The sequence below is a fragment of the Benincasa hispida genome, chromosome 5 (assembly GCF_009727055.1).
Source record: "Benincasa hispida cultivar B227 chromosome 5, ASM972705v1, whole genome shotgun sequence".
NCBI lineage: Eukaryota > Viridiplantae > Streptophyta > Magnoliopsida > Cucurbitales > Cucurbitaceae > Benincasa > Benincasa hispida.
The window spans coordinates 47544309-47568178 of NC_052353.1; the positions used below are offsets into that span (position 1 = coordinate 47544309).

A 23870-nucleotide genomic window follows, 5' to 3' on the forward strand; every position below is an offset into this window, starting at 1 on the left:
TTGAAATCACAATAACATATTAGTACATACTTGAAGCAGCTCGTTAATTCATTAAAATAGAGTCTAAATTAAAAAAAAAAATAACAAATAGTAAATAGTATTTTTTTTAAGAAAAAAACCTTAAATATTAAAAAAATATATATAAATTTAAAGTCAAAATAGAGATCTCATGATAATTTAATAATTTTTTCTTTTTCTTGATACATTAGGAGGGAGATTCAAACTATAACTATAGACATCTTAATCATTAACATATTTATGTCTGTTCAACCATGTTTGCTTTCGCTAAGTATTATTTATTAACAAGTAAATTTCATAGTTTTGATATATTATTTAAAACTAAAAATTCATTTTTTAAATAATTATTTTAAATGGTAAAACAGTTGAAAATGTTTTCAAATATATATATGTAAAATAAGATAGGCTTTTCTTTTTGTTTTGTTTTGTTTTTTTTTTTTTGAAAAGGTTTTTTTTTTTAATTACAAAAATCCAGAAAATAATGCTCAAACTATAAAACTACAAATACAGCTTTGCTACGAAATCTTCAGCCACTCACCGGGCCAACGGAATTCTGACAAATTGGAGTAAGCAAGATCGATGAGTTTTTTGGCCGGAAGATTGGCCGCCAAAGAGGCGGCATATTTTATTCAGGAATCCAAACACGCCGTCGGCCGCCTTGCCCAGAAAAACCCCGCCCAGAAGTTTCCGGCGCAATCACCGCCTTCTTCCCATTCCCCGGTGGACGGTGAATCGCAAGCCGACATTCTTCCTGAGGTGTTAAGGCACTCTCTGCCCTCTAAAATCTTCAGGGAGGAATCTGCAGACTCCAATGGGTCCTTCTCTACTTCGAAATGGGTTCTTCCTTCTAACCCTAATTACCGCTCTGTCTCTATAGATTCTCTCAACCCTCTTAGGGCTTTCCTCTCCCTTCCTCAGGTTACATTCGGCCCCAAAAGGTTTGTTTCCTTCCCAAATTGATTCTAGTTTCCAATTGATCTGTTTTTGTGGTTTATGACAATGCAGAATTTCGAAATGGAACTTCCAATTCTGCTCGTGTTTGTGTTTCTTATCCCTGTGCCTAATTGGGTTTTCGTTCGATGAAATGGATTTTGATAGACATCCTTATTGGACGTGGTTTGATTTTCTTCTTCTTTGTTCATTTCTGTTGTGACAATATCTGTGGAGCATAGTTTGTATTTGAAGTTGGTTGTTCTGATATATTGTTTTTTGCAAATTATCTTTTTACTGGACAATGTGATTTTTTTCTCTCTTTCTGGGCCATTAATTGAAGAAACGGTAGTTGGTGTGGATTTCTGACGTGGTGTTTTTTGGAGCAATATGTCAATCACGTAATGATTCTGATGCACTTGGAAAGTAAACAGTATCCATGTAGTTGAAAATTTTCTATTTGCTGCTCAAAAAGTTGCTTGGACATGTGGTTTTGTAACTGTTTGTATCACTTGAGGTTGTTCCATCCTTCATTTATGGACTAGTGAGGAAGGCCTCCTCCTCTGTGGTTGGTGGCTTTTGTGGCTTGAGAGAAATAGGAGAATTTTTAGAGTAGAGATGTTTGGGAGCAGTGGAATACAACTTAGTACCACTCGCCCTTGTATCTAAAGAGTTCTATAATTGCCTTTTTTCTCTTATCTTCACCAGTTTGAGCCATATCTTGTAATTCTTCTTCTGTTTTTGTCTTTGGTTTTGTATTGTTCTGTTGGGTTGAACTTTTTCTGTTTGTCCTTTTTCCCGTCTTGCCATTCACATTCTTTCGTTTTCTCTAGAAAGTTTCGTTTCTCATGAAAAAGATAAAGTTGAATGCAGGTGGGAATTGCCTCAATCTGAAAACTCAGTATTGGCCTCAACTGCTAACGATTTGCGGACCGACAAGCATACTCCTGTTAATCCTGAGAAGTTGAAGGCTGCTGCTGAAGGCCTTGCTCATGGTAACCTCCTAAATGGAAGGGCTTTCTATTTCTCCCTCATCCTAATCATTAGACCTCTGTTTTTCATGTAGTTGGAAAGGCATTTGCTGTAGCTACCGCGCTCGTCTTTGGTGGTGCCACCTTGATCTTTGGATACACCATCTCTAAGCTAGATCTCAACAATGTAAACATGGATTGGATGTCATAACTTTTGGTGGTCTTTGTACATGTACATTTCCATTTGACTCAGGTCATGGCAACTTTATCTTTTGACAGGCAAGTGAGATTCAAACAAAAGGAAAAAGCATGATTGAACCAAAGATGGAAATGATTAGAGAGCAACTGATTCCCTTCAAAGTCTGGGTATGTTGTTATCATTTAAATGATTCTCACAGCATTCACCTGTTACTGGATCTTACAACTGCCCGTTCTTTATCTAACCAAGGTGTTTTTGTTTGAGTTTTAGGCTGATGATATGTCAAAAAAATGGCATGTAGAAAGAGATGAAGATATCAAAGAGAAGCCTCTCATAAAGGAGCTCTCAAAGATTTTGGGTGCTAAGACTCCCAACTAAACTGCACTATTTTTTTTTTTAACCTTTTGTTGTTTATCTTGTGTATATCTATTTGTAAATAATAGAGTATCATATTTCCATCTTCACAGATGGAGTGTAGGATGTTACTGCTTGCTAGCTAAGTTATACAAAGATCGAATGTTGATATTATGCCTGAGGCTGAAAATATATAACTTCTCAACTTCCTGTTTCTTTCTCAAACTTGTTCTTCATAGCTTGTAATCTAAACCAGCTCCATACTTCCAGGCCTCAAGTCGTCGTTTCCACTCGAATTTCATCTTTGGTGTTAGTGAACTTAGGAATGACCTTGAAAAATACGCAACATGGTAAAGGTAAGAATATAAGAGAAATATGATCGCAAATACATGAATGTTTCATGGAAAAGGGAGGGAAAAAGGTCAGCTTTGTTCGACATAAATGGTAGTGAAGACCGTTTACCTTACAATTGGATCGATAAATGTCGAGAGAAATGTGTAGTAGCCAAGCATGCCAAAATGTCCAGTCCAGTCAAGCAGCACTGAGATGCCGACCTAGAGCTCAATAAAACACAACTGATATTCAATATAACAATGTATATTTAATTCAATAACTATGAGGAAACTGAATCCACAAAGAAATAGAAAAGCTTCAATGAACACAAATTATAATGGACTTATAACTTACCTGTTTGAATATTGATGGAAGAAGTTGAGGTTTAGTTAACATAACTAGACCTAGGGTTTGGGTAAGAGGTACAAACTGCACAACATCCTGCCAAAATAGGAAGAACAATATGATTAATTGTTTAAACTATGTTTAGTTGAACTAATGAAGGTGCACAACTTCCAAAAGATTAAATACATCAAAGAACAAATATGTGACCTGAAGGAATGGTCTGAGCACTGGATCCCCCAATCTCTGTGAAGAGACAAAACAGAAAACAAAAGAGAACAGAAATTCTTTTATATCTGAATTCAAGAAATTGTGAGTATTGTTCCAGCATTGCATAAGCTTACCTGCATACTCTGGAAGTTTACATGAAGAAGCTCATTGATAAAACATGGAGAAATGTTTGATCGTTGCTTTACTGACATAGCTCTTTGAAACAACCACGAACTACTTAAATTTGGCTGCAACAAACATGTATTGTATGCTTTAGAAGCTGTGTAGTTACAATAAAGGCTCTAGCCAGAATTCAGCATGTTAACCAACCATGTAAGGATTCAGCAGTGATAAGCTATCGGAGTCGAGGAAGTTGCCGGTTACAGCTTCATATATCCCTTTTGAAATCAACAAGATATGAACTTTTGTAACTTTGTGCTTCCATATCATCTCTATTAGAAGCGTATAACCAATACTTAATATACAGTCGATTTGTTCTTTGTTTTTCCTGTCCTATTGTGGATTGTTTAGTTTAGTTGTATAAACTGTGCTTTGATACTCCAATAATTCAAATTGAATCAATATTAAGGGAGAGAAATTGACTGACATTCTTTAAGATAAGTAAGAACTTAAGAAGTATAGATACAAATACGACAAGACACAAACACAAACACGATGAAACATCATTTTTTAAAAATCTAGGATACGACGCAACAAGGATACATTTATTAAAATATATATCATTTTTATTACAGAAGAAAATTCAAAGTAAACGGATTGATGAATTTATATGCTTAAAAAATTAGTTTGATGTATTTCACAGATTTATTATTATTGTCATATACGCGTCCTTTTAGTCTACTGAACAAATGTTCTATGCATATCTAACACATTTATTGTATTAACAAATGTCCAATATGTGTCCAACAAGTGTGAGAGTGTCTTAGTGTCTGACATGTGAGCACTTGAGACGGTGGAGGGTATCTCCAAACATTCCAAGCTCCACTCTTATAGAATGTGCTAAGTTGTACAATGACTACATACCAGTTGACAGCCTTCCAAGGTGCCTAGTCAAGCTCCCAAAGCCACCAAATGAAACAGGTGACTGAATGCCACTTGCATCTCCGAACTATAGAGAAAGATAATTTAGTATTCTTTACAGTTATAGCGACAATCAGTCTCTTTTCAGGTTTTAGAATGCTAAGTCTAGATTACCTGTAGGACACGATCAAAAGCAGCTGGCAGCGGGCTGATTAAGTTGGATGTGTTAGATATTAAATATTATACTGTACAGTCCATAGGAAAAAAAGAAACAAGGACTTTACGGTAAAGGCCTCTGATTATGAGAATATCACTAAGTTTCTCATTACTGCTCAAAACTACATCTGCTATTGAATTCATATCTATCGTTAAAAGATCACTATGGCATAGTTGGTTGTAAAATCGGCACGTACCTGTCACGATAAGTTGGAAAGATGCCATATATAATTCTCATTATCTTTAAGTCATCAAGAGAGACTCCCTACCATGGAAACATGTTTACAACAATCATAAAATTCATTGAAGTCTCCAAGGGCAATGAATAAGATGTTCAAATTGAAACCAACGTGATATGCGAACTAGAAGATAACCTGATATTTTGGCATTAAATCCCAGTATTCTTCTAAAAGTTCTTCGAGTTTTGGTGACCCTGGTTGAGGATCGATGTATGTAAACATGTAAGTAGTTCGATCCACAGGACCTGACCCGGCTGGAAATGCCTGTGAAATTGTAAGAAAACTTGAATCTTCAGCAGCAAAAAATCCAACTATTGACAGAAACGAAGTTTACCTCCCAGAAAAGTTGAACTTCTGAGCTCCCAACCTTCTTTACGGATGAGCTGCTGTAAATTACATCACTTGTTGAGTTATCCTTAAATCCACGAGCACAAGATCCAACAACTAGACAAACACCATCAGGTTTCCTCCCACGTCTTATCTACAACATGACTACATGCAATATTGTGAGGCAATAAATGGGTTATGTAGCATTCATATGTTACAAACTTTGTCCAAACTAACCTAGAACTATACCTGTTTCACCACAGGTGAAAAATTCCCCATTGCATCTATAGTGAGTTGAGAAGATAAAATGTTCCCATCAGAAAGTTGCATCACCTTTGGAAATAAATGATTAATAACATAAACTCGCAGCTTTAGTAAATCCATTTCTTTGAACGAGTTGATTACTTCTCATAACTTGGATTTGTTTGATCATCAATGCAATAAATGGTAGTTTAACAATATTGTTTAGGGAACAATGACCATTTTCTAGCTAGCAATATCTCTCATTTTACTTTGATATGACAGCAGGATCAAATTGTTATTACCATAAATCAACTCACAGTCATATCATCATATATGCAAATGCTTGAAACATTGCAGCCCTCAAAAATGACTCCACCAAGAGAAATGAAACGTTTCTTCACAATCTTTATAAGCTTCTCTGGACTGCAATGGTAGAATCAGTAATTCTGATTTATAGACTGAGTTCGAAAATATATAAGTAAAAAGAAAGAAAACACTCACGAGACACCAAGATGGAGGATGTCTTCAACCCAGATTTCGCCTTTCCCTTCAAATGCACATCTGTTCTGCAATTTATGATTGATGAGCAAGTGTACGAAGCATTAAAAGGTAGGGTGGAATACCATCTCATAGTTCATACATCATTAGTAATGGAAATGTGCAAACATTTTAGCTAGAGAAGTGTTTACATACAGACATTGTTAACTAAAGTTAACTTTAATTACACTAATAAATTTCCTTAGGGGCTGTTAACTAAACTTTCTAACTTTAATTACACGAAGCACTAGAAAGTCATTCCAAATAGGTTTTAAATCTTAATACTTACAGGATTAAACTTCATAGCCGTAGCTTGTTCAATTTCATCTTCTGTTAAAACTCCAACGTCAACGAGTTCCAACAGCTCTTTTCTTGAAATGTTCCATTCTTGTTCCCTCTGATCCATGACAACCAACAAAAGATTTATCATAAGAAAGATCCATTCTCATTGATATATATAACTGATTTATTGTTCTTTCACAAGATCTTGGACAAACTCCATTGTCAAGAATATTTACCCCTTTCAGAACATTTCTTTCGACTATACCGACACGAAGACCCTTCAAACTCAAAGCTGTTGCTATGAAGACTCCCAAAGTACCTCCACACACCAACACATCAAATGTGTCAATGGCCTTCTCTCCCAAATCAGAATGGCTAAATGCACCAGAAACACGACGAACGACTTCTTGTGTGGCTTCAGGTACTGCAAAACAATGAGCAAGTCGATAAGATCGACTTGCCTTACCTCTGACCCAACAGCTTAACAGGGCTTGTAAAAAGACCATATCAAATATTTCTCACCTTCTTGGCCAGAGCAAATTGTGGACCAAATTTGATCCAACCGCTTCAATGCATTGTATGAATAAGCTCCACCAGCACCACCAACTTCCCCTGAAACTGATATGCCCTCCATTATCCTCTGAAATAACACATTGCAGCCAGCACTCGATCAAATCAGATGTTGAACAAACGTTTGCAGCCAGGAGTGCAGCTAAAAAACTTTCAATACATTCCGACTTTTTATATAACTAGTCCATCAAGCGTGCAATGCACATAAAATTTATGGCTTAAATAGTTGTTTTACATTGTTTGACCCGAATAGTTGTACCTATTAAAAAAAAGATCCCAATTGTTGTAACTATTTGAAAAGAAATAACAAAATAGAAATTTTTGAAATTTTAAAAAGCAAAAAAACGTGATTGTCCGTTCAAATATATCTTCACGGTTAGATCGTAGTTTTTATACCTATGGCCTATATCACACTCATATACGAAAAAATATACCATTTCAACCTGTATAGTTGTAAGGAGAAAAAGACGATTTATGGTTTAGATCACACCCATTATAAAAAAAATACATGACTTCGCATGTAACCACCACAATCTGAATAGTTACAACAAAAGACAAAATAGGGATTATGAAAGTTTGTAAAGGCAAAATGGATGTAAAGCAAGATTCATGCCATAGACCCTTTTATATATAGAGCATAGATAGTTAGTCTTTCCATTATGAAAATCATACAATCTTTCTGTATCATCCTTTTCAATCTAAAAGTAAATGAGGGGTAATTGCCCTTTTCTCCTTCTACCACAACAGAAGGGTTACCTTGAAATCCATAAATAATGCGATTGTGCAAAAGGGTTACCTGGGTTCTGGAAGAGGCGACTTGGGTTTCTATATCAGCTTGAATTCTGAATTTCTTCAGGGGTTTGGCCGTCGTTCGTCTATGAAAAAATGATCTTCCATTTGGGTTCACAGGCAAAAGATTGTGAGATCTAAGATGAACAGAGGCCATGGCTGAAATATCCATAGATACACCGCCTATCTTCCGACCTTTCTCTACAATTACTTCATTTCTACTCACTCAGTGAGAGAGCTGAAATGGGTTATTGGTATTGAACCATTTGCGAACCACAAATGTACACGTTAACGACTAAACCCGTCATCGTCGTATTTGGTTATTTCTTTAAACCGGATAAGGAAACCGTGAGTCCCGGTTTCCAGTCAAAAATTCCCGCCAGTGACGTGGAAAGGGGAAATTTTGGATAAACCTTCCTCGAGGGTTTTAGGGATTGCTATTGTTTCGACACTGCAACTCGCTTTCTCTTCATTTCCTCAAGTCTGTGGGCAATTCTAGAGGTAAAGATCTGATTCTCTCTATCTATTGAAGACTAAAGAACCATTTCTTGCAAATATCTTCTAAATATTAGTTTGTGTTTGTAATCTTTTATGCATTTTCGAACTTTCTGCGATTTTAATGAGGAATTCTAGGGAAACGAGGAGGGTTTTCATTGAATGGAAAGACCCATTTCTGCTTTCTTGAGCTCGACCTTGTGTCGTCAGTTTTAGCTGCTAGGACAAGTTTTCATTACTGGGTCTTGTAGATTGTGACTTCCAGATTTGCCATGCTGAAACTTACGAGTCTATTAGTAGAATTCCCATAGCTTTCCAAAACCTGCTTGTTGGAGATTTTGTGTCTTTATCTATCAATAAATGAAGTTTTGATGGTATGGAATGCCACCATAAATGTACAATGAGAAGTTGGAAACTCTGTATTTATAAACCCATTCACAAAGATTGAGAGATCCCAACAACAAAATGAACAGGCAAATTCTATCAGTAAAGGTTCAAGAGCAATAGAACTTTTAGGAACTTGTGGGGAGTTTTTGACCCTTTCTCTGGGTTTAGGATCATTTAGATCTTATTTTGCTTGAATAGAGTTCTTTCTTTCACTAGTTGGACTCTTTCTTTTTGTATTTCTTGTGTATTCGTTCATTTTTTTTTTCTCAATGAAGGCTCTGCATGTTTGCGAAAAAGAAAATTTTTTAAACAGCTCAAAAGTTTCATTGATCCTTTGCAGACAGTTTTATCCATCTTCTGTAGTACTTTGGGCTTCAACATTCTCTGAGGTAGCATTTATATATTGTTAAGCATGGCGAGTATGCTTGCTGCTCCTACAATGGCCTCATTCCATGTGAATATAGGGAGCAAAGACCATACAAAGTTGAAATATACCATCAAGAGATCTCACATTATAAGGGCTATGCGGATAGAGAAACCTCTTGAGGAATTGTACAATATTAGAGTTGAACGGAAAGTATCGGAGGACCGGCTTTTCCAGCTTGGAGTTTCGAGATGGTCGATATGGAAGACGGGAAAGTGCAAATTGCCATGGGACTGGCAAGCAGATCAACTGGTTTACATTGAGGAAGGTGAAGTGAGAGTAGTTCCTGAAGGGAGCAAGCAATACATGAGTTTCGTAGCCGGAGACCTTGTTCGGTATCCGAAGTGGTTTGAAGCTGACCTTTTTTTCAATGGACCGTATCAAGAGCGTTACAGTTTCAAAGCCTATGGTGACGACCACTAGTCGTTGCATCGTTTGCCAGTGAAGAACATTCATTTTCTTGTTTCTAGAATGCCATCAGTTCACTTTAAGTTACAAAATATATTACATTAATATGTAAAGTCTTGAAATCCTTTGGAAAATGATGTTTGGGAGAACGCAGATTGCAATGAACAACAATGTAGCAATGCTGCTGAATTGGCATTTAACTGAATATTCGATGGCAAACTCCATTGTTGCAATTTCAAGATTTACTGTTTCGGGATTCTTGATTCAAATAAGATTGGGGAAGTAAGTCTTTCCACTATTGTCTCAACCCCCATGTGGGACTTCGCAGATGTATAAGTAGATGAACATTCTGTTTTCATCACCTTTGAAGTATGGCCAGTTAAATTAGTTTTTAAAAAGGATTGTTTTAAAATATAGTATAATGAATCAACTTATTTACAATAAAATGTCCCTATCTATAAGTGATAGAAGTGATAGATAGCCACGGTCATAGATTGATAGGCAGTGATGGACATTGATGGACATTGATAAGCATCTATCATAATCGACATTTTACTACATCTAAAAATATTTCAACAATTTTATCATTTAAAACAATTACCATTTAAAAAAAGAAAAGAGCCCTTTTGAAAAAGAAAAGAGAAAAACATAGTTCTTATTTTAAATTTAAGTTTCAAGGTTTTTTTTTATGTATTTTTATTTTTTACAATTATGTGGAGATTTAAACCTCCAACCTAACCATTAGATATAAATTATTGCTCACAAAAAATAATTGTAAATTAGAATGGAATTTTTCATATTCTGAATATATTTACAATTCACCTAATATATTGGACTTTAAATATATATATATATATATATATAATATGTGGAATGGAAGCTGATTTAGAGGTTGATGAGATAAACATTATGCAGTTGAGTTATGCTCATAGTAACAATGAGATTAAGTTTGAAACTAAGATTAATGAATTTAAAATAAAGAAAAATATTTTAAATGACAAAACTACTAAAAATATTTACAAATAATAGTAAAATATCATAGTTTATTTGTGATAGACCGTAATAGACAACAATAGAGTACTATTTGTGTTTATTTATAAACAACAATAAAAGTTGAAAAGTTTGAGGACCAAAATAGCATTTACAAAAACCAAAATGAACCCAAATTAAAAGTATAGAAATAAAAATAAGATTTAAACCAATTTATTTTGGTAATAGAAATAATTTTCTTAGTTGAATGAAAACATGGACTATTTGTACTTTGGATCTCTACGAAATAATTGAATACATATGTAAATAAATAAATATATATATTGGGCAAAACATAGATGAATTTTTGTTTCATACCATCTCTATAAATCTCTTCAGTCGTCTTCCTCAAAGTTGAATGCCGGACTCTGCAAATTGGGGATCTTTCAGAGAAACATGAGCGGCCACGACTCCAAGTATTTCTCTACCACCAAAAAGGGTGAAATTCCCGAGCTCAAAGAGGAGCTTAATTCCCAGTACAAGGCATTTCTCTTTTTCTTTCTCTTCCTAATTGTTTGTTTGGTCCGTCATCAATATCGATTTACCTGCTCCATCCCTTAGGTCCCTGTAACTTGCAGATCTATTGCTTTTGCTATGACCTTGTAATTCAATTTTAGTGTCCGAATTCCTTGAATTGTATCACCATGTTATTCTTTGTAATTTGGGATTCTGCGGAAAGTTGTATATGAATTGAAAGCGGATAAAACGTTGTAATTGGTTTACTGAGAAGAGAAAAAACAAGTTGAAATTTGCGACTGGTATTGCAATTGAGATGGGTTATCCATGTGCAGCCACCCATCTTGATTGATTTACTGTGTATGCATGAACTTGCTGAGTGCCTTAAATTTCCGTACGAGAACCTTCCGTACAAAGAATTAACCTCAAAGTTTAGTTTGAGGGGTTGCTTGGAGCATATAACCGGCTAAAATATTTTTACTTGACATGAAGTTTTATACCTTAGAAGTAGTCTTGATGGCTGAAAAATGAGGTTTGTTTTCAGTTTAAATTATGTATCTCTTAAGGAGCAGCTTTTAAAAATATTTTGCAGGATAAGAGAAAAGATGCTGTTAAAAAGGTCATTGCCGCAATGACCGTTGGGAAGGATGTATCATCACTGTTCACAGATGTGGTGAATTGTATGCAGACCGAAAATTTGGAACTGAAAAAGCTTGTTTATTTGTATCTAATTAATTATGCCAAAAGCCAGCCTGATCTAGCAATTCTTGCTGTGAACACATTTGTGAAAGTAAGTACTTGATTTCTTAATTCTTTGTAGTTAGGAATTCTAGAAGTAATTTTTCTAATGCATATTTGTGCAGGATTCACAAGATCCAAATCCTTTAATCCGTGCTTTGGCTGTAAGGACAATGGGATGCATTCGTGTGGATAAAATTACAGAGTATTTGTGTGATCCTCTTCAGAGGTGCCTCAAGGTTTGTATTGTGGTCTATTATCAAACACACATGTTTGGTTGTAAATATTTAGTATTTGCATCTAATTGTTGATGCAATGTCACTGTATGATTTCTGGATAGATTCTCGTTTTCCTTCCTTACTTCCATGGAATACCTATGGTTAGGAGGAGAGGAGTTCTATACTGTTTTTTTCTGAAGAATAGACATAGCTATCTGATCTCTTGGTTTTCTAAATTTTTTGATAGGACGATGACCCTTATGTCCGCAAGACAGCTGCCATATGTGTTGCCAAACTTTTTGATATAAATGCTGAGTTAGTTGAGGACAGAGGTTTTTTGGATTCTCTCAAAGATTTAATATCAGATAATAACCCAATGGTTGTTGCAAATGCTGTGGCAGCTCTTGCTGAAATTCAGGAGAATAGTTGTAGACCCATCTTTGAGATCACAAGTCACACACTGTCAAAGCTTCTTACGGCTTTAAATGAATGTACAGAGTAAGTGCTGGATTTTCTTTGTTCAAAGATGAAAACTTTGTGAATTTTATACATTATGTGACTGAGATCGAATGAGAAATAATTGTCCAAGATTAGTTTTCATTTTCTTTTTCTCCCTATTACAGCTAATTGTGAATCAATGGTATGTAAGAAAATTGATCTCTTTGAAAACATTCTCCAACTTTCACTAGACTGGAAGCAAACAATATTTTGGTTTTAAAATGTCAAGTAGCCATGTCATATGATTTACACAATTCTCGGCAATTGATAAATCAAAAATAGAAATACAGGGTTAAAGTAGTCTAGGTACATATGTGCACAAGAAGCAGGATTTTAGCTCAACATATTGTTATAGAAGTTATGTTGGGGGTGTAATGTTGTTTTCATTCTGGCTCCTGCATTTGTGCAGGGAGGGCATGTTGACGCTTCGTATTAATTGGTTGGAGTTTTGTCTCCATGTTAGTTTCTTACGTTTCTGCTGCATTCGACTTCGGTTGTACATTTTTGTTTGTTGACAAAAATACTGTACTCTGATTTTCTTCAGATGGGGACAAGTTTTTATACTCGATGCACTATCTAGATACAAAGCAGAGGATGCTCGTGAAGCAGAAAATATAGTGGAGAGAGTTACTCCCCGGCTCCAGCATGCTAATTGTGCAGTTGTTTTATCAGCTGTGAAGGTAAATATTCTACTAAGTGATTGATTTTCTCAACCTTATATATGTTAGATGATTTTGAGAATGTCCAAGTGTATTTCAACTAACTAATTTTTTTTATCTTTCTTTCCCTATTTTTCCATTATTAATAGATGATTCTCCTACAAATGGAACTTATCACTAGCACTGATATAGTTCGAAACCTTTGCAAGAAGATGGCTCCTCCTCTTGTTACGTTGCTCTCATCAGAACCTGAGATACAATATGTTGCACTGCGAAATATTAACCTTATAGTACAGAAGCGACCTACAATTCTCGCTCATGAAATTAAGGTGAGTTGGTGATAAGTTTTCCAATATGATGGTAGCTTGTAGTTTGCAATAGAGGGATGTAAATGATTAGGAAAATTTGTACCACTTGTTTTCTTGAAGCTTACTAACCTTTTGTTTTCTTTTTCCTTTTTTCTGATTTCTTATCATTGACGTAGGTTTTCTTCTGTAAGTACAATGATCCAATCTATGTTAAGATGGAGAAGTTAGAAATTATGATAAAGCTTGCATCTGACCGAAACATAGACCAGGTACCAACAGTGTTATCTATTCATTTTTGCGTCGATTAATTAATCTTTTGGAACATATGATGAACTGATACCCTTCTGATTAATCTTTTCTTTTTCAGGTTCTGCTGGAATTCAAAGAGTATGCTACTGAAGTAGATGTAGATTTTGTTAGAAAGGCTGTTCGTGCCATTGGTAGGTGTGCAATCAAGCTAGAGAGAGCAGCTGAACGGTGCATAAGTGTGTTGCTTGAGCTGATCAAAATTAAAGTGAACTACGTGGTCCAAGAGGCTATTATAGTCATAAAGGATATTTTCAGAAGATATCCTAACACGTAAGCAATTGTTTTCGTTCCTGCTCACTTTAGTATTCATTGGCTGATTGATAGTTTCATAATTCCAACTTAATTGTGAATTTCTTTTCGGTTTACAGTTATGAATCCATCATTGCTACACTCTGTGAAAGTTTAGACACGTTGGATGAGCCAGAAGCCAAGGTAATGGTTGTGCGGTTCATTTTCAACAGCACAACTGGTTAATGCTTTTTTACTTTTTGTCTCTCATTTTTTAAAATCAATTTGTTGATGTCACACTTATATTCTGTTCACCTCTTTTCCTCAAGGCATCAATGATCTGGATTATTGGAGAATATGCAGAGAGAATTGACAATGCAGATGAACTTCTTGAAAGCTTCTTGGAGAGTTTCCCGGAGGAACCTGCACAAGTCCAATTACAATTGCTTACCGCAACTGTCAAACTTTTTCTTAAGAAGCCAACTGAGGGACCACAGCAGATGATTCAGGTCATTTCTTGACAAGCATAATTTTCAATTGCCAAATCTTTTGGAGTAACAGAGGTTGTGCTTCTCTAGTAGTGTCACAAATGAATTTAGTTCTCATGTGTGTAGGAATAATTGCCACCAGCAATCTTCTTTTAAAAACACCCATTGACATAAAAGTATCTGTTTGAAATCAGTGCAATCAGAGATTTACTGGTGTAAATTATTATGACAACATTTTTATGCAAGAACAATTGCTACCAAACACAAATTGTCTCTCTAAGATGGGCCTTGTCTGTTCATTGTCTCTGTCATCAAATATTTTTCTTCTTGAAACTGTCAATATCTGATGGTTCTTTGGTATCTCTGTGTTGTGTTGCCATTACTTTATTGTCAGTTTGAGCAAGATGAATATGGGCACTTTTCGCAGATACAAGAGAAATATGGGCAAACTTTGAAATTATAGTACACTGTATTTATGGTCCCCAGAGACGATTACAAATTGACTTCATGTCTATTTACAGGCTGTTTTAAACAATGCTACTGTGGAGACGGACAATCCTGATTTGCGGGACCGTGCATATATCTATTGGCGTCTCCTATCAACCGATCCAGAGGTTTATTTTGCTAATGAAACCTTTTTAGCTTCATTGTCATTATAAACATCCAATGTTTAGGATAGAAAAATGGGTAACTTAATTAGTTTTGTAGATCAATCCTCTAGCTTATGTAACAAGCTTATGTAATTAGAGGAAACCAAGTTTATATCATGATTATTAGGAAAAAGAATATATACACACTACCAACCCCATCTCACTCTTGATGGCTGGGCACATGAATCTCAGTTTTCTGGTATTTCCTATTTTGCAGGCAGCGAAGGATGTGGTTCTTGCTGAGAAACCTGTGATCGGTGATGATTCAAATTTGCTTGATTCTGCACTTTTAGATGAGCTTCTTGCCAATATTGCCACTTTATCCTCTGTATATCACAAGCCCCCTGAAGCATTCGTGACCCGTGTGAAGACTGTGTCCCAAAGAACTGACGATGAAGATTATCCAGAAGGAAGTGATGCAGGGCATTCAGAAACTCCTGCCAATGGTACTAGTGGTGGCGGTGCATCACCTCCTACTTCAGATGCAACTTATTCGGTATCAAAAAAATCAGCCCCAGCCCCTGCCTCATCTTCTCCAGCTCCAGCTTCAGTTCCAGATTTACTTGGTGACCTGATTGGACTTGATAACAGTGCCATTGTCCCTGTTGATCAGCCTGTGGCTCCTGCTGGGTAAGTTTGTACTTGTACAGATTTTCATATCTTCTGGCTAAGCAGTCTGCAATAATTTTTCTGTCTCAAGACACTAATGCCTGAAGTACTGCAAGTGAATAAATATTGCTAGATTATAAAATCGTGCCCTTCAAAGTTTTCTGATCAACATTTTCATGGGGATCACTTAATGTGTTTTCTGGCCTTGCAGCCCTCCACTGCCTATTCTGCTACCAGCATCAGCTGGTCAAGGTTTACAAATCAGTGCACAGCTCATACGCCATGATGGTCAAATATTCTACAGTTTAACCTTTGATAACAATACGCAAATGATACTTGACGGTTTCATGATTCAGTTTAACAAAAATACCTTTGGTTTGGCAGCTGCAGGACCCTTACAGGTAGATTTTACATAATGAGTCTGAACTAGATTTATCTATAGATAAAACTAACTTCTTGTCTTTTACCATCGATAGGTTCCACAGTTGCAACCCGGGTCAATTGCAAATACTCTCCTGCCCATGGTTGTGTTCCAAAATATGTCTCAAGGTCCCCCGAGCTCACTTTTGCAGGTAGCTGTCAAGAACAACCAGCAGCCTGTGTGGTACTTTAATGATAAAATCTCGATGCACATTTTCTTCACTGAGGATGGGAGGATGGAGCGTGCAAGCTTTCTTGAGGTGAAAATATAGTTCTAGTTTTCTTCTCGTTTCATTTATTGGGAACATTAGGAGTTAAGGAGTTGGGGGGAGTTCTTGGACCCACAACTAGAAAACATTAATTTTATGTCTTGTGGGCCTTAGAGTTCAAAACTCTCCACGACTTCACAATTTCTCTAAACGCCCCTTTATTAATGTTACGCTGATTTCCTGATTTGCTTCCTCAAGGCAGTCTTAAACTATTCAGTCTTGTTTGTGGCATTAACTATCTTTTTCATTTCAGACTTGGAGGTCCCTTCCAGACTCGAATGAAGTTACCAGAGATTTCCCCGCCCTTCTTATAAACAATGTTGAGGCCATTCCCGAACGACTAGCTGCAACGAATATGTTCTTCATTGCTAAAAGGAAGCACGCAAACCAGAATGTTTTCTACTTCTCTACGAAAATCCCGAGAGGAATCCCATTCTTGATTGAACTCAGCACAGTTGTTGGAAGCCCTGGATTGAAATGCGCCGTCAAAACTCCAAACATTGACATGGCACCACTATTCTTCGAAGCCTTGGAGACGCTTCTCAAGGAATGATTCCAAGTTTGTGTTCTTCATATTCTTCTTTTCCTATCCTTGGTTTTTCTTTTTTCTCAGTATATGTAAATCCTTGCTGGGTATTTATGCCTGGTCTTTTCTGTATCCTCTCAGGTAATAGTTATATATCATTCTTTGTTATTCGGGTAGATTATTTTCCCTCTTTTTAATGCATTAAAACCAACTATATAAATGAATATAAAGATAAATTGCATTAATATCGACTTTATATATTCCAAACTAAGAATAATGGTAAATACCAAATTATAACCAAACAATCGAGATAATGTATGAAATACTGAACCAAATCAGAATGTTCCAATCGAATGTGGTTTTTTGAGCGAGATTACCAAAACGATCGAAAAGTTTATCACTCTTTTTTCTCTATCTCGTCCTTTCCTCCTCACAAATTGCTCCTCTCATTGTCTCTCTCTTTCCCTTGCCCTAGTAGTCTTGTTCTTTCTCGCTCTCTCGTCCTTTCACATTTTTGTTTCACTGAAGTTGGTCGGAGTTGCTCTCCTTTCTCGTTGCCGGAGTTGTTCTTGTGAACTCACTAGAGTTGGTTCGCGGTTTCACCGAAATTGATCATCAGAGGTAAGAGAAAAAAAGAAGAGAAGGGCAAATTGCAAAAACTATCTTTAAAGCATGGTGCTAGTTGCAATTAACCCTTAAACTTTCTATTTCAAAAATTGAATCCTCAAAATTATATAAGTGTTAAAATTGAGTCAAATTGAACTTTTAAATTTGCGTAATTGTATAAATAATAACATTGATACAAATTTAAGAGTTAACTTTACTATTTGTGGTTTCAATTTTTACAATCATTTTAAGTTTGAGCATCCAATTTTAACACTTATAAAAATTTAAGAGTCCATTTTTTATAATTAAAAGTTTGGAGGTGTATTTGCACAATTTGCCTAAAAAAAGAATGAACGAAATCTGAAGTTGGCAAATCCATAACTTCACTTGGATATCAACCAAAGATCAGTTAACATTGTTTTTTTAAAAAAGACCATTCTTCATTATGAGCCTCCAAAATAGGTCAGCTGGGCAATTCTCCCAATGAAGACTGAAATTATAATAATTCATCTCCTAGCAACTATCTGTTGAACTTGAAAATTTAGAACTACAGTTTTTTAAAAAGTTCAATAAAGTCCATTTGTAGGTATATTTGATTATTAATTATAGGTATTGTTTGATTATTTTAATCACCTTCCATTATTTTCAATTACAACATTCATTCACCCTGAATAATAGGAACTCAAACTACACACTATTAAGTGAAGAATGAAGAAGCTGAACAAAAAGAGTGTGATTCTCTGGTCGTCAAAAATAAAGGCTATAAAATCAGCCGTATTTAAAATGTGCAGGTTTGTGTTGGTTCGACCATTTTTCTTAGATTCATATATGGTGAAAAGGGTTGTGTAGAGATTACCAATAGATCAATAATACAAAGAGTAGGTGGGCACAAGATACAAGGCACATGAGTAATAATAATATATTGGCCCATAGAGATCACCAAATAAACTCATCATATGCTTACCCAAATATTCGCCAGGTTCCTTAGATGGTAAGAATTGAGATAAGAGATCATAAGATAGAAAATAAGGAAGTTCTATAAGTTTATCCCCTTGTTTGCTTTCAAAGTTGGTGAGGAATTTCAGAGCTCAATGGCTATATAATGGCTGTTCATTGCCTGGAAGTGGAAGTCAACAAAATCAATTCTGTCCAATGCATCATTTTACCTAGAAAATACTTCATGTGAGCAGAAGAGTATCTATTTAGAGGAATATGGTGTGTTAAAAAGGAAGAAGCTTTGGTGCAGTGTTTAAACTCAAGTCACAAAGTTGGCAAAATTTTATAGCTGCCATGAATGAACCAACCTCCATACTCTTCTGCTTCAAGATCCAAGCACAAGAGCATTGCATCCACAGTACAAAATCCACCTGCAATAAGAAGCATAGCAGCAATCTAACATTCTTTCTTGAGTTGATGCGGCTGTAAAAGATGCCACCACTAGACCAGCTCACTCCAAACAACCCATCATTGTCCTCTCTTCCCCGAAAAAGAGAAACTAGAAAAAGTAATAATAAAAAGGGGGTCTTGGAACAGTTCAATACAATCTTTTTTTAAAAAAAGCCAGAACTAAGCAAATTACAACAATTCCACACTTCTGCCCTACGTCTTTCTATTTCCATGCATATGTTTCTTAAGTTAAGCGCTTAAAAAAAATAACTGCAGTTTTTGCATCGTGTACCCACGACTACAAACACAGATCTGAGATCACAATATTGCCCCCACAGGTTTAGCACAAGTAAATGTATTTGAACATTGTAGTTTCTTGAAGGAAAAAAAACCTCTGGTTTGTGCGAGCACAATATCTTATCTTCACTGTACATTTCCACAACATCGACATTAACAGAAACAAAAGGCCCAGGAAATCGCACCTCCTTGTCACTTCCATGAATCTTGATCAGCTCATCATCTCTTCCTGCGCTTTGGCTCCACCTAGCATGAGATTTCAACATGAGAATCCTTATTTCTGTTTCATTGATTAAAATCCTTTCACAATAAATAAAAACAAGAAAGCACGATACAGAAATTTATTGTCAGTGTTACAGCGCCTTTGACCATTTTGCAGCCAGACGTCGGGGATTATCCAAAAATCAGTTATCCACTAATACTATGCTATACCCTTCAGTGTTGAATTACCATATCAAGGGCAACAAGAAATATTAAGAGGGGACCTGACTATTGGGAGATTAGAAGGACGATCCATGCTGGACAACTTTAAAGACATGGGCAATCATATGCCCATGTCAAGGGCAACAAGAAATATTAAGAGGGAACCTCATTGGGAGATTAGAAGGACGATCCATGCTGGACAACTTTAAAGACATGGGCAATCATATGCATCTAAACAGATGTAGTTCAGATCCCTAGAGAGAAGAGATTGATGGCAGAATCATTTGTCATGAGTAGGAGATGTGATTTTTATCTATTTCATGATTATGTACCATTCTGATCTTTTCTTTTGGTACATGATTCTAACAATTATCTGACCACTCAAATGATTTTGCAAAACCTGACATGGGATCACCCACATAATCAATTTGGAGAAACTTAAGAGGGCATAGTAACTTTAGAGGTCAGATACAACCAAGTGAAGGAGAAAATGTAGTACCAAATGTTAATTACTTGTGCATAAGAGGCAGTCTTAGAGTGAAGTAATCCCAAGCAAACTAAAGAGTTCAGATGCACCTTCTAGTACATATCAATTCTGCAACATCAATTTTGGGTCATTTCAAATTCTATTGATAACAACCTAACCATATAACATAAATGAAGTTCCATTATCCAACTAGTGACGAAGGAATACCAAAATGAAGTTATAAGTCACCTAAACCAAATTGTGTTCAAGACCACTAATACTATACAATGAGTTTTCACAGAAGAGTTTCATAGAATACGTTTCAAGAAACTACCCTAGTAGACTTTGACTCTCGAGCTTCTGCCCTGCACATAATTAGAATTCAGTTGCCTAATGTTAGATTTCATTTAGTGGCATTTCTTCCCAATATCATCATTTTGCAAATATACAAAACCAGTTACAAACTTACAAGTAATCATTTTAGAATTTTTAATGTTTACATGGTTTGACCACAAACGGGCAAATAATGTTCTCATGTAATTCTACCATAAATCCAAATGATGTACAGCTCCTCTATATTTGATTCTATATAATACCATTTTTGCAGTATAGCTCATATATAAAGGTGAACAACATCCCTATATATAAAGGTGAACAACATCCCTTACCTTAACCTCAGCAGAAGGTGATACTGGAAATGCATTCGAGGACCTCTTAGCTTCATTTTCTGAGGAACAATCTGAACATAAAAAGTGATCCAACTTCTTTGCTTCTTCAATGGTCATTCCCATGCATGATGGATGAAACCTGCAAAACATAGATGTGAGTCTGGAGAATAAAAAAACAAGTCTTTTCATCTCCAAATTGTTGGTACATTCCCTGATAATGCCACAACAATGAATAGAGTGCCTATTATTAAATTTCCTAGAAAAACCATCTGCCCCCAAAAGTAGCCTATGTACATAGAAGAACAATGTACAGAAATATAATATCCTGCAAAGGGAGGACGCCACTGTCTCCAAACAAAAGCTACATAAATGCAATAATAGCACAAGCAAGCATCAGATTATCCTCCCTAAAGTTGCACACGATGAAACAAAGCAGTAAGCACATGCTTAATCAATCTACAGCGGGCGATTAAGAAATCAAAGAACTTACCAATCTTTGCATCCCTCACACTGAACCATAAGGTCATCGGGGTTGTATGGCATCTCACATTTACAGTACCTGCAATTCAAAGAAGCCCCAAAACAAAGATAAAACACAAATATTCTAATACAATTAAAAACTTAAGGTTTTTTTAGTAGAAACATGAAAGGAACTAGGGGTACACCATAGAACTCACACAGCTACACGGTCTGGTGTGAATCCGCCAGTGGCAGCCTTGTACTCGAATCTGCAAAAGTAGTCCTCTGCACCAACATTCTCAAGTTTGGTATAATTTTTAAAAGAGTGCACGGTGCATTTGCCCTCTATAGTGTGAGCACTCTGAACATCAAAATGGTCCGAGAGAAAAAGCTCCTTTGCCCCATGGAACTGCCTCCGTCCCCCAATCGATTCTTCCGGCCGATAATACCACCGAACCCGAACCTTCACATTATTCCGATGATCAGCTTCAATTTTTTCAACGCGAGCAACGTATGGAGGCTTATCGGAGTCCGACGGTCGCATTAATACACAATCACCAGCTGCAACAACAACCACCACAAAAAACCCAATTCCAAAAATCAATGACACACACTAGAAGCAACGAAAAGCAATTACAGAAAATGCGAACCAAACTTTGAATGACAAAAGTCATATTGCGAAGAAAATGACCAATTAAGTGTCGCTTTGAACACAAACAAGCAACAAAAACGGGAAGGAGTTTTGGGTAGGGAAATGTAAACCCAAAAACAGAAGAAGAAGAAGAAGAACAACAAAAAGAATCTTTGTTCCCAGAGAGACAATACGTCGAACAATTTTGTTGGTGCCTTTGATGGTGTATGAATCAAGATCTTTCTTCCCGGGTTTAGTCTTGGCCATGAATTAATCCTGCTAATAATCTATGATACTGTTTGAGTTAGAGCGCTACAGAAGAAGACAGAAGACAGAAGACTAAGCAAAGCAAACTCTGAAGGAGAATGCGAGTTGAAAAGGAGTTTAGATTGGCCTCATGGATTGCGATTATTGAGCGCAAATCGAGAAATTAAGAAGGTTGTGAGACTGAAAGTGTATCACTCCCAGAAACCCTAAAGGAAGAAGGTGAAGACTGAGAAGAAGGAGAAGAAGGAGAAGAAGAAGAAAAAGAGAGAAAATGGGAAATGGGGATTTTGTTGGGATGCGGCATGAACAAGATGATTCATCATCATCACATGCATATGCATCACAATCCACTTTCATGACTCATCCATGCATCCTAATTACCATCCATTTCATCAAATTACTTTTTTTTTTTTTTTCTTCTTTTAAGTACCTTCTAACTAGGGATGACAACGTTGCACTACGGTACGGGACGGGATGGGATGGGGTGGGATAAAACTTACTATAAAAACATTTTATGTTTAGTAACAAAAGAATATTTTAGCTTTTATTGATGATAAAAAAAATTGATTAAATTTTAGTTTAGAAAAAATAGTCCAAGTGCCCTACAAACAAAAGAAATTGAAAATTGATGTGGTGTCAAGCCACATACTCTAAGGCTCAAGTTATTCTCAAATTCTGCAAGTAACTTGTGTTAATGGACTTTTATTTAGGAAACAACAACAAGGCCTAGAAGATTAAGCTGATCCAAGATGAATGTTTGGTTGTTGTCGTGTGAGCTAAGAATAGCTATGTCGCCCAGACTTCAACATGTGAAAAGAATTCCCTTCTCTATCTCTTTTCATTTCATTTTGACAGAAAAGCTATTGAAAATAGAAAGAAACTCTCTAACCTTTTTCTCCTCTTCTTCTTGCCATTTGAGATGTTTGAATGAAAAATTGTTGATTCAAATGTGAGAAATTCCAACATGCAAGATAAGAATCATAAGGAGAAGAGAAAGATGAACACGAGGGTGTATAGTGGTTCGGTGATATCACCTACATTCACTTCTTCAAAGATCTTCAAGCTTCATTTGATTCCAATAGTACAATCACAAGAAAATTGTTAAGATAATTCCTCTCGTACAGCTCCCTCTCAAGAGTTCTTTTACACTATGTCAATATACACTTTTTCATATGCAGAAAAGAGATATTTCTGAATACATGTTTTTTATTTCCTTTTATTATAGATGAATCATAAAAAAACACAGTAAAGTGCAGTTGTTGTAACCTTTTAACAGATATTAACTAATTTTTGTTTTATTTATTTGATAGGTAGCTAGAGATTTTAGATTCAGCTCCATAACAAATCTCCCTTTCAAAGCAAAATCTCCTTGAAGATCTTCAATATCAAGTTACTATTTCTCTTCAATTAAATCTACTACTCTTAGTAGATTTACGCAATGATCAAACTTGGGTCTCGGTAGAGGTTTAGTTAGGAAATCAACTGCATTCTCTTCTGTTTTAACCTTCTGTATATTGACTATGCCTTTTCGATGATGTCTCTTACGAAGAATAGTGTTTTGTTCTGTCATGATGTTACTGATTCTTGTAAGATGTATTGCATTTTGATTGTCACAAAGTAGCTATACTGATTCTTGTTTGTAGCCAAGCTCACTTATTAAGCCTTGTAAGTATATTGCTTCTTTGACTGCCACTAACAGTGCTATAAATTTTGCTTTAATAATTGACAAGGTAACCACTGATTGAAGATTGGACTTCCAGCTTATTAGATTTCCCCTAGCATAAAGAAGAAACTGGTTAGTAATCTTCTCTTATCACTGTCCTCTACAAAATCAGTATCAACATACCCCTTTAGGAGTAGTTTAGGTATATTAGAAGTTGTGTAGAGAAAACCTCTGTTCACTGTCACTACTGTTGGAGTTGATGCCCTAAATCTTGTAGGGTCTTA

The 23870-nt window shown here is 35.9% G+C and overlaps 5 protein-coding genes across 12 annotated transcripts; 3 read left to right on the forward strand and 2 right to left on the reverse strand.

Annotated features, from left to right (window-relative positions):
• The first annotated feature begins 513 nt into the window (after window positions 1-513).
• On the forward strand, window positions 514-2688 carry LOC120077905. Its single transcript, XM_039032007.1, has 5 exons — window positions 514-956; window positions 1822-1943; window positions 2015-2106; window positions 2199-2285; window positions 2389-2688. The coding sequence occupies exons 1-5, from the start codon at window positions 598-600 to the stop codon at window positions 2494-2496; spliced, it is 768 nt and encodes a 255-aa protein (XP_038887935.1). The 5' UTR covers window positions 514-597; the 3' UTR covers window positions 2497-2688.
• On the reverse strand, window positions 2506-7926 carry LOC120077904. 4 transcript variants are annotated; one of them, XM_039032005.1, is made up of 18 exons: window positions 7609-7926; window positions 6765-6882; window positions 6479-6666; window positions 6250-6357; window positions 5925-5989; window positions 5741-5846; window positions 5430-5513; window positions 5188-5334; window positions 4989-5117; window positions 4812-4879; window positions 4573-4606; window positions 4402-4486; window positions 3688-3755; window positions 3492-3605; window positions 3358-3393; window positions 3160-3246; window positions 2935-3026; window positions 2506-2802 (listed from the first exon to the last, which is right to left on the reverse strand). In XM_039032005.1, exons 1-18 carry the CDS (start codon window positions 7771-7773, stop codon window positions 2706-2708), a joined length of 1791 nt encoding a protein of 596 aa, XP_038887933.1. In that variant the 5' UTR covers window positions 7774-7926; the 3' UTR covers window positions 2506-2705. The 4 variants fall into 4 exon arrangements, 2 of the variants coding, with proteins under 2 accessions (XP_038887933.1, XP_038887932.1); XM_039032004.1 differs by having other exon boundaries at window positions 3688-3809; XR_005481858.1 differs by lacking the exons at window positions 2506-2802; window positions 2935-3026; window positions 3160-3246; window positions 3688-3755 and having other exon boundaries at window positions 3357-3393.
• A 31-nt stretch (window positions 7927-7957) lies between these two features.
• LOC120077906 lies at window positions 7958-9610 on the forward strand. Its single transcript, XM_039032008.1, has 2 exons — window positions 7958-8102; window positions 8824-9610. The coding sequence occupies exon 2, from the start codon at window positions 8896-8898 to the stop codon at window positions 9328-9330; it is 435 nt and encodes a 144-aa protein (XP_038887936.1). The 5' UTR covers window positions 7958-8102; window positions 8824-8895; the 3' UTR covers window positions 9331-9610.
• A 1032-nt stretch (window positions 9611-10642) lies between these two features.
• Window positions 10643-16896, forward strand: LOC120078332 (beta-adaptin-like protein C). The gene is made up of 15 exons (XM_039032572.1): window positions 10643-10827; window positions 11393-11590; window positions 11664-11777; window positions 12004-12254; window positions 12799-12934; window positions 13063-13242; window positions 13398-13490; window positions 13589-13800; window positions 13899-13962; window positions 14088-14267; window positions 14768-14860; window positions 15114-15526; window positions 15717-15906; window positions 15982-16185; window positions 16448-16896. Exons 1-15 carry the CDS (start codon window positions 10741-10743, stop codon window positions 16745-16747), a joined length of 2715 nt encoding a protein of 904 aa, XP_038888500.1. The 5' UTR covers window positions 10643-10740; the 3' UTR covers window positions 16748-16896.
• A 1259-nt stretch (window positions 16897-18155) lies between these two features.
• Window positions 18156-22236, reverse strand: LOC120078602 (chromatin remodeling protein EBS-like). Of its 5 annotated transcripts, XR_005482046.1 has the most exons (7): window positions 21851-22234; window positions 21244-21586; window positions 21057-21125; window positions 20567-20705; window positions 19195-19255; window positions 18631-18693; window positions 18156-18492 (listed from the first exon to the last, which is right to left on the reverse strand). XR_005482046.1 is itself a non-coding variant. In XM_039032888.1 (6 exons), exons 1-5 carry the CDS (start codon window positions 21921-21923, stop codon window positions 19229-19231), a joined length of 651 nt encoding a protein of 216 aa, XP_038888816.1. In that variant the 5' UTR covers window positions 21924-22234; the 3' UTR covers window positions 18156-18693; window positions 19195-19228. The 5 variants fall into 5 exon arrangements, 4 of the variants coding, with proteins under 4 accessions (XP_038888816.1, XP_038888815.1, XP_038888818.1 ...); XM_039032888.1 differs by having other exon boundaries at window positions 18156-18693; XM_039032887.1 differs by lacking the exons at window positions 18156-18492; window positions 18631-18693 and having other exon boundaries at window positions 18849-19255; window positions 21851-22231.
• Between the last annotated feature and the right edge of the window lie 1634 nt (window positions 22237-23870).

Bases quoted from the DNA above. Each gene is read 5' to 3' on its own strand.
- LOC120077906 (XM_039032008.1), top strand. From the start codon at position 8,896: ATGGCGAGTATGCTTGCTGCTCCTACAATGGCCTCATTCCATGTGAAT.
- LOC120078602 (XM_039032888.1), bottom strand. From the start codon at position 21,923: ATGGCCAAGACTAAACCCGGGAAGAAAGATCTTGATTCATACACCATC. The intron at 21,587-21,850 runs GTATTGTCTCTC...TTGTTGTTGCAG, and splicing joins CACCAACAAAATTGTTCGAC to CTGGTGATTGTGTATTAATG. The intron at 19,256-20,566 runs GTAAGGGATGTT...ATCTCATGCTAG, and splicing joins CACCTTCTGCTGAGGTTAAG to GTGGAGCCAAAGCGCAGGAA.
- LOC120078332 (XM_039032572.1), top strand. From the start codon at position 10,741: ATGAGCGGCCACGACTCCAAGTATTTCTCTACCACCAAAAAGGGTGAA. The intron at 14,861-15,113 runs GTTTATTTTGCT...CCTATTTTGCAG, and splicing joins TCCTATCAACCGATCCAGAG to GCAGCGAAGGATGTGGTTCT. The intron at 15,527-15,716 runs GTAAGTTTGTAC...CTGGCCTTGCAG, and splicing joins CAGCCTGTGGCTCCTGCTGG to CCCTCCACTGCCTATTCTGC.
- LOC120077904 (XM_039032004.1), bottom strand. From the start codon at position 7,773: ATGGATATTTCAGCCATGGCCTCTGTTCATCTTAGATCTCACAATCTT. The intron at 4,607-4,811 runs GTACGTGCCGAT...CAACTTAATCAG, and splicing joins TTTCCAACTTATCGTGACAG to CCCGCTGCCAGCTGCTTTTG. The intron at 3,027-3,159 runs GTAAGTTATAAG...ATTGAGCTCTAG, and splicing joins TTCCATCAATATTCAAACAG to GTCGGCATCTCAGTGCTGCT.
- LOC120077905 (XM_039032007.1), top strand. From the start codon at position 598: ATGAGTTTTTTGGCCGGAAGATTGGCCGCCAAAGAGGCGGCATATTTT. The intron at 957-1,821 runs GTTTGTTTCCTT...AGTTGAATGCAG, and splicing joins GTTACATTCGGCCCCAAAAG to GTGGGAATTGCCTCAATCTG. The intron at 1,944-2,014 runs GTAACCTCCTAA...TTTTTCATGTAG, and splicing joins TGCTGAAGGCCTTGCTCATG to TTGGAAAGGCATTTGCTGTA.